Source organism: Corylus avellana, chromosome ca5 (assembly GCF_901000735.1).
Source record: "Corylus avellana chromosome ca5, CavTom2PMs-1.0".
Lineage (NCBI taxonomy): Eukaryota > Viridiplantae > Streptophyta > Magnoliopsida > Fagales > Betulaceae > Corylus > Corylus avellana.
Window position 1 is genome coordinate 17,086,491 of NC_081545.1, and position 8,225 is coordinate 17,094,715.

Below are 8,225 nucleotides of genomic sequence, written 5' to 3' on the forward strand. Positions count from 1 at the left end.
GACGGGGTGGTATTACGCCCACCACACCTTCCCCTTTTTTTTTTTTTTTTTTTTCTTTTTTTTTTTTTTTCTCATTTTAAGGTTGTGCATATAATCCCTCGCAAGTTGTCATTGGTTTCTACTCGCCCGGACTTGACCCAAAGTCCTAAGAGAAATAATTTACATTAATATATTTTTTTTATCTTTTTTCTATCTCATCCTACAAATTTAATAGAGTAATCATTAAATCACAAATTATATAAATTTCACACAATTTCAATGGTGGATGGTTGAGAGAATGAATTCTATTATTTCCTAAGCCTAAATTTGTAAAATGGAGAAATCATGTACCACTAAGCCTCTTTTAGGTTTGTGTATGTGTTGAAGTTCAGTTGGTTCCTAAACTTTCTCATTGTTTTTTTTAGGGAAATTAGGCTACTAATCCCCTCTGTTTTTTGCCATTTTGACTTTAAAAGCCCAGTTTTCAAATTGATAAATTTAAGACTTGCGCTCTATTTCGACGTAAAAGGTTTTCTGTCGAAAAATATAGCGAAATCATTTTTCACCTTGAAATATTTTTTGGCTTTTCACTCATACGGAAAATCAGCTATAGCGGAAAGTGGCCAGAGACTTCCATCGAACATTGCGTCGAATATCGGCAAACTTGATGGCGGCGACCAGCAGACTTTGATGGCAGTCAACGGCATAATTCCAGCGAACTTCGTCAGCAGAGGATAATGAAATGCGAGAGAGAGTGTGTGCAAGAAAGAGAAACTCAAACTCAATAAAAGGCTTCAAGTTTGAAAAAATGAAACAATTTTACAGATGTTAAAATTTTCCCTAGTCAAATGAAAATGTTTTCGATTTTACCAAAATTTTTGATCATATCTAACACCCAAAAATAGAAAAACATTTTTTTTTTTCATAAATAACTAAAAAAATGCAGTTATGTCCTTTAAATTAATAAAAAATTAAAAAAAAATTTAAAAAAAGGATAAATGATATTTTGGTCCATGTGGTTAGGATTTTTGACAAATAGCTGATTGAGTTTTAAAAAATGATTAATTACTCCTTGGGATAAGCAAAAACAAATAAAGTTTAATTAGTCTTTACAGTTTAAAAAGTTGACAGAATCCGTTAATGTGCTATACCAGCACTAATTAGAGTGTGATACACGTCACTTACAAAAAAAAAAAAAAAAATAGTAAAAAATATTTAAAACAAAATATAATTTTTTTTTATTACAAAAACAAAAAAAAAATAATAATAAAATAAAACAAAACAAAACGAAACCATTGTTAGCTGAACCACCACTGATTCTTTCTCGATTCATTGAGCCGCTATGTTAAAGATTTCATATAACACATAATCGTAATTAGAGCTTCTTGAAGATCACAAAAGAATCCTCACCAATGTATTCATTGATTTGCTGTGTAAATACAATCTACCCTTTGGCACTCCGCCTTTCACTACAAAACCCCTTTACATTTTTGTAACACACTAGCTATTGATTTGAGAATTTCTGTATAGATTAAGGATTAATGATTTGAAGGATTTGTAAAACAGTGGATTGAAAATGGAATGGAAACGAATTACAGAAAATGATCAATTCGAGTTTGATCAAACTCCTTTACAAGACTAAGGCTAAATTATAAAGAACTACAAACTACAGGTTCCATAAGATATAAGATATTCGATAATGGACTTATACTGACTTTTGGTTTATATACCATTTGTCAAGCCCAAGCTATTAAGCCCAATTGATTGCAGCTGTCAAGTCCAACTGACTAACAACTATCCAACCCAACTGACTAACAATTGTCCTGCCCAACTTATAAACCCAGCTCACCACACACCTATTACAATTGGTATTAAAGCACTTTCTTGGCACTAGAGCTTTGCTTTGACGCATCCAACAGTGAATTGGCACAATGTCATAAATTGTTACAAATGGTAGAGGAATGGCATAAGGAATTTCGCCGGAGCATGGAGGAATATCATGAGAAAGTTCGCCAGAACATGGAGGAATTTCATGAGGAAAGGCGCAAGTACTGCACTCAAATGAACTGTGAATTGGACAATATGCTTAATATTTGTCGAAAACTTGTAAAAGTAGAAGCAAACAATATGCCAAACCAAAACATTAAAGGGCGTCAACTCACTAACAGCTGTCCAGCCCAACTGACTAACAACTGTCCAGCCCAACTTATAAACCCAGCTCACCACACATCTGTTACAATTTTCTTTCTTAGCACTTCTTTGATAATCTTTCTTTGTTTAATTTAACATTTTCGTTTTAGTTCATCAATGGCTCAGTTTGAGCAAAAATGGAAAAATGGTTGGGCTGGGTCACGACAGTTGTCATGGGGCACGACCCATCCCCAACCACTACCTTAAGTGTTAAGGTGGCTCGCGGTCCTACAGGCATTGCGATGGCCGTGAACCACCGTGGGTGGTTAGGAGCACAACTTAATTATGGCTAAGTTTTGCCATACATGTACATGCCTAGTCTACTGTTGTGGTTGGGCTGGGTGCCTGCCTAGCCACTTTTTCCTTTTTAGCTCTTTTTTAAAGGTTAAATACTTTATTCACCCATGTGATTTAACTTCTTTATTTTTTGACTTATACACTTTAGTTTTTACCACAATAGGTCCTTTTGGTTTTCTTAAAATCAAAAATGATACCTCTGTCAAAATTTCGTCAAAAATTTGAAGGAACACCACATTATCACCAATCACGGTTTGACACGTCCTATATAATTAATTATTTTTTAAAAAATTAAAAACATTTTTAAAAAATATTAAAAAAATTATAGTTGATTAAAAAAAAAAATTTGGGGGTGGCTACTTTGGCCATTTGGAGGTGGCTGGCCACCCCCTTGGGCATGGGGTGGTTTCGCCACCCCACAATGGCCAATTGAAATTTTTTTTTTTTTTTTTTTTCAATTTGCCCAAAGGTGGCCATGGGGTGCTTCGGCCACCCCCATACCGGTTCTTGGGAGTGGCTGAACCACTCCCAAGGGCCTTCCAGCAAATTGAAAAATTAAAATAAAATAAAATTCAATTGGCCATTGTAGCCACCCCCAATTTTTTTTTTTTTTTAAAAAAATTTAATTAAATATATTTTTTTAATATTTTTAATGTTAAAAAAAATTATTTTTTTAATTAATTAATTATATTGAATACGTGTCAAATCGTGACAGGTACTAATGTGGTGTTCCATCAAATTTTGGACGGAATTTTCATGAAGGGATCATCTCCGTCTTTAGGCAAACCAGAAAGACCTCATGTAATGAAAAGTAAACCTTAGGGATCAAAAAAATTAAGAAGTTAAAACCACAATATGGTGAATAAGGTATTTAACCAATTTTTTTAATGTTTTAGTGGAAAGGTATAACTATATTTTTACAGTCATGTTTTAGAGGTCTTGAATTTAGAATGTGACTAAATTTTGGTCTTAAATCTATCAAATTTAAACAAGGGTTTTGAAGTCAAAAGAGCATAAAAAAAAAATAAAAGAGGTTTGTGACCTGATTTCCTTTCCATTTTGTCTAACCACCATTATTATTTATTTGAAGAAACTTCACTTTAACCCCATGAACTTCCATCCGAGTTTACAAATCCATCATGAACTTTCAATTACTCTCAATTAGAATCATTCAGTTAATTTTGGCCGCTAAAAATACTAAAAAAACAAAAATGTCCTTGATTTTCATTTTTTAAAAAATAAAAAAACGTTTTGGAAGTTGAAATTTTATACAAAAATCAGGGGTATAAACGTCATGTAATGTTTAAAATCTGACGGAGATGTCCACATTGAGCGTAATTGAAAGTTCAAGGGTCCAAAATGAGATATTTGAAAGTTCAGGAATGGTTTGTAAAATCGAGTAGAAGTTCAAGGGGCCAAAGTGAAGTTTTTCTTATTTTTTTTTTAATTGAAGAGAGGAAAGAGTTACAAGGAGGGATCATTCTCACTCTTAATCCGAATGAAAGATAGTGAATGACAAAATTTTTCTAAACACATAGCGAAAAACAAACCATTTAGCAAGAATTTCGTAAGATATTGCTTTCCAAAATGTACCAGACACACACGACAACACCTGCCCAACTATTTATTTAGATCAACACAAATTTTATTATTTTCGGTTCATGTCAATAGATACCCAACAGCAATGAGAATTTTAAGAAAAACTACACTTTATCCCCCTCAAAGTTTGAAGTGATTTTCAATTTGACCTCCAATATTTTAATTTTTGCAATGTACCCCCGCAAATTTCTAAATTTTTGCAATTCGACTAATTTTATCCAAAAATTTCCATATTGCCCCTAATTTTTTTTATTTTTTATCACAAAAAAATAAAAATTGGTGGTGCAAAAATGACTAGATGGCCAAAGGGGTGGCCATATTTTTTTTTTTTTTTTTATAAAAAATAAAAAAAATAATAAATTAGGGGCAATATGAAAAGTTTTGGATAAAATTGGTCAAATTGCAAAAATTTGGAAGTTTAGGGGAATGCATTGTAAAAATTGAAACAGTAGAGGTCAAATTGAAAATCGCTCCAAACTTTAGAGGAGGTAAAATGTACTTTTCCCAGCATTTTGTTTTGATCATGTCATGCTAATAGTCACCGACCTAACTCTCTACTCATCCAAATGGACAGTAGACAATTTTTGATTGGGAGTTTACACAAACAAAAATATCGATTCTGATAATTGGTTGTTAAGAAAAATTTTTGTTAACTAAAATTCATTTGTCAAAATTTTTGGTCTCCTCCGATGTTCATTTGTCAAAGTTTTTGTCAGTTGGGGTATTCATATGAACAACCTCTGCACATTGTGTGATTCATCAAAAGTGTCAGTTTTTTTTTTTTTTTTAATGACGAGGAACCCCTCTAAAGTATGGCTACTTTGTGTACCCATTCCTGTCGGGTAAACCTTGGACACGTATAAAGCGCACTCTCCACACGAATAGGATAATACTTCGGCTTCGCTAACGGACTGCCACAACGAACTGTTTGCACCTAAGAGATTCAAACCTTAGACCTAATAGAATGCCACCAAGACCAAAACCCTTACCACTTGAACCAACCCCCTTGAAGTTCAGAATCTTCATGTTCTCCTATGATAAGAAAATGCGAAAAGGCAGATTGAAAACACTTCAACTTGAAAAAGATGAGACAAGATCCTTCATAGAAAATGATAAATTTAATCATTTAATTAATAATACTTTTAACACTCCTCACAATCTCTACTATAATACTATGTTAAATCATATTATTTATTCTCAAAGCGTTAGCTAATTAAAAATTTTAATCATTTGATTAATACTTTAACACTAGCCAAAACAAACTATGATTTTTTGGAATGTGTAATTTCTCTAAACCTTAAACCGTTAAACATTCTTTGTAACTTGCTGCAAAAGTCTAAAATCTTATATGCTCACAAATTTTTGCTTCTTTTTTACAATTCAACGTTGGTAAAGACACAAGACATCATCAAAATTTACAAAAGTTTCTTTTTCCCCTTTTTCAATACTAATTTTCATAGATGGTTTGCTTGTGTTAAAAAAAATTGTAAGTATCATCAAAATTACCACTAAATCTAAACACTCTTGGTACTAATTATGATTTGATGATTGTAGCCTCAGCAAAAGATAATTGAATGGATAAAAATCATAATTCTATATTAGTTCATAGAAAGTAAAGTAAGCAGCAAAACTCATAAACCAACCAATCTACTTTCTTCCAGCGTATGTTATAGGTTATACCTATTGAAATTTCCCAGGATGCACCACTGCAATTAATAATGACACCATCCATACATAAAATGACAACTGATTCAATATGCCGTCTTGAAAAAATCAACTCCAGGCAATAAATATTTCAGAACTACCAGTAACAAAATCATATTCAGAAACAATACACAAGAAAAAGAAACATACCTTAAACTTTTATTCAAGACACTCCTCAATTAAATAATACTCGGAATTTTCCACAAAGAACATATAAACTAACCCTCCAAATCAGAAAATGATATCCTCATCCTTCTCTCCACCTGCAGATAATAAGTTGTGAGCTGAATTTATTGAAATCCCTTTCTGCAAAGATACCTTCTCCGCAAACTGCTCCTCAGCAAACTGCTTGGCAGCTGCAAGCTGCCTCTCAATTTCCCTCTTCTTATAACCCTGTATCTTCTTTAACCTGAAGAAATCCTCCCTTTCCAGCTCATCCAACTCCGCCTTAATGTAATTTATAGTGTTCTCCAACCTCGGCTTCACAACATTCTCTAGCGCATTAACCCTACGATTAGTGGTCTTGATTGCCTCATCAAGAGTCAGGAATGATGTCTGAAGTGAAGCAAGCTCAACAAGGACCTCGATTGCTTTCACATAAGCCGCACGACAGAGTTGAACTTGTTGTCCACCTCTAGCCAATCCAGTAAGATCATTCTTAGTCTCACCATCAGTAAAATACTCAAACTTGGGGAGCTTCACACCAGCAATATTTTCTTGCTTTGATCGAACTTTAAGAGATGCATTTTGGACATTCTCAAGGACGATGTGCTTGATGTTCTCTCCAGCAACATACTTGGCTTCAGTTAAGGCAAATGAAGAGGTCTTCATGATCTCTCCCATTGATTCTTTTGTGGAGACAATCTTTTTAAGAATCTGACGGAACTGCACAGTTAAAGCATCACTCTTCTTCTTGAGAAGAGCATGACCTCTAGTAGCACCAACAAGGCGAGCTTTAATGACCCCAAGCACTGTCACAGTGGGAACTACATTCAAACGCTGGTTTTGGCCAGACATCTTTCCAAATATCTAAGCCCAAGATATAAACAGGTTAAAACATTGAAACAAAGAAAGAAAGAACAAGTAGCTTAGTGCATTAAATATGAATAGAACAACAATTCCCAACTTTTATAGTTCATTAGAATAATAAACCGAAAACAAAACTGTTTATTTCCTCGAAAACAGTTAGAATAATAAATCCCATCAATGCATATTGCATAATCAAGCAAAATTTCTAACATTGCTTCTTCTTTTCTTTTCTTTTTTTCTTTTTTTGATGAATAACGATTTATTTAAATTGAAGAAGAAGAAAAGTTGACATAAGTGCCGGAAGAATCCATGAAATTGGGCATTAAGGCCTCTTTGTCCCAAGCTATAGAATAAAGCTCTGGAAATAAGGACTCATACCAAAGAAACATTTTACCATGACATCTTCTTACTGCAATCACACCATTATAGCATACCTGATTTTGAAACCAAACATTTACAAAGCGCATAGACAAACCCACAATTTATAAGTCCTAATGATGTATTCACAAAGCCGGATATACAGAGACTAAAAGCAAGAAGAAAGTAGTTCCAAAAACAAAAATGTTAGCTAATCGACACGTTAGATTTCTCACTCCCTAGCATGAGCCCTAGCAGAATTACAAAAAAACTGTTAGATCCCACCATTGAAAACTTCTTTTATTTGGATTCATTTTCCTTCCACACAAATTTTCGCAGTAAACAAACAGAAAAAGCTAAATCATGCACAAGAGAAACTGGTTCCAATTGTGGCCATGTCAATCAGGAACTTAAAATCCATAAACAGGAAAGCGTCTAAGAAAGTGAGCAAATAACGGTGCCAATTCATTCAGTAAAGGAAGAAAGATTAACACTAATCGAAATATGGGTTCTTCTAAAACCAGTTGTAGATCGGAGTTGAGATTTGGCTCCAATCCTTAAGGAGAAACAATTGAATATAATAGAGTTCGAGTATGAAATGAGAGAGAAACCTGTGATTGGATTCAAGTATCGGAGAAAATGGTGTGGCCGGATCGGAGAGTTGCCCAATCGGGAGTTTTCATACAATGTTGTCTCTGCTATTTTCGATCTTTTGGGGCTTTTTGTGAACCTTCCTCAGCGTACAAAGTAAATCATGTCATATGTTGCACTTGCATCCTCTCTCTCTCTCTCTCTCTCTCTCTCTCTCATAACACATTAATTAAAAAACTGACTAAATTATTGAGTTGATATTAGAGTTTGGACTAACCATTCTACTTGTTAAAAGATAAAAATAATAATTTATTTTAAGGACGTATACCCTCGTATCAAATCGATTTTTTTTATTAAAAGAAAAATCATTTATTTTTTTAAGAAATTTGTATAAAATTACAATGTTTTACTCTGAAATAAATTAGGACACAAATTTTCTTTAAATTGGTTTGAAGGAAATTTCCTTCAACCTACTCTAA

At 33.4% G+C, this 8,225-nt stretch overlaps 1 protein-coding gene across 1 annotated transcript; it reads right to left on the reverse strand.

Annotated features, from left to right (window-relative positions):
- Nucleotides 1–5,812: 5,812 nt before the first annotated feature.
- On the reverse strand, nt 5,813–7,947 carry LOC132181815 (V-type proton ATPase subunit D-like). Its single transcript, XM_059595046.1, has 2 exons — nt 7,767–7,947; nt 5,813–6,798 (listed from the first exon to the last, which is right to left on the reverse strand). The coding sequence occupies exon 2, from the start codon at nt 6,784–6,786 to the stop codon at nt 6,001–6,003; it is 786 nt and encodes a 261-aa protein (XP_059451029.1). The 5' UTR covers nt 6,787–6,798; nt 7,767–7,947; the 3' UTR covers nt 5,813–6,000.
- Nucleotides 7,948–8,225: the final 278 nt, after the last annotated feature.

What these genes read in the sequence shown, in the direction of transcription:
- LOC132181815 (XM_059595046.1), bottom strand. Translation starts at nt 6,786, where the DNA reads ATGTCTGGCCAAAACCAGCGTTTGAATGTAGTTCCCACTGTGACAGTG.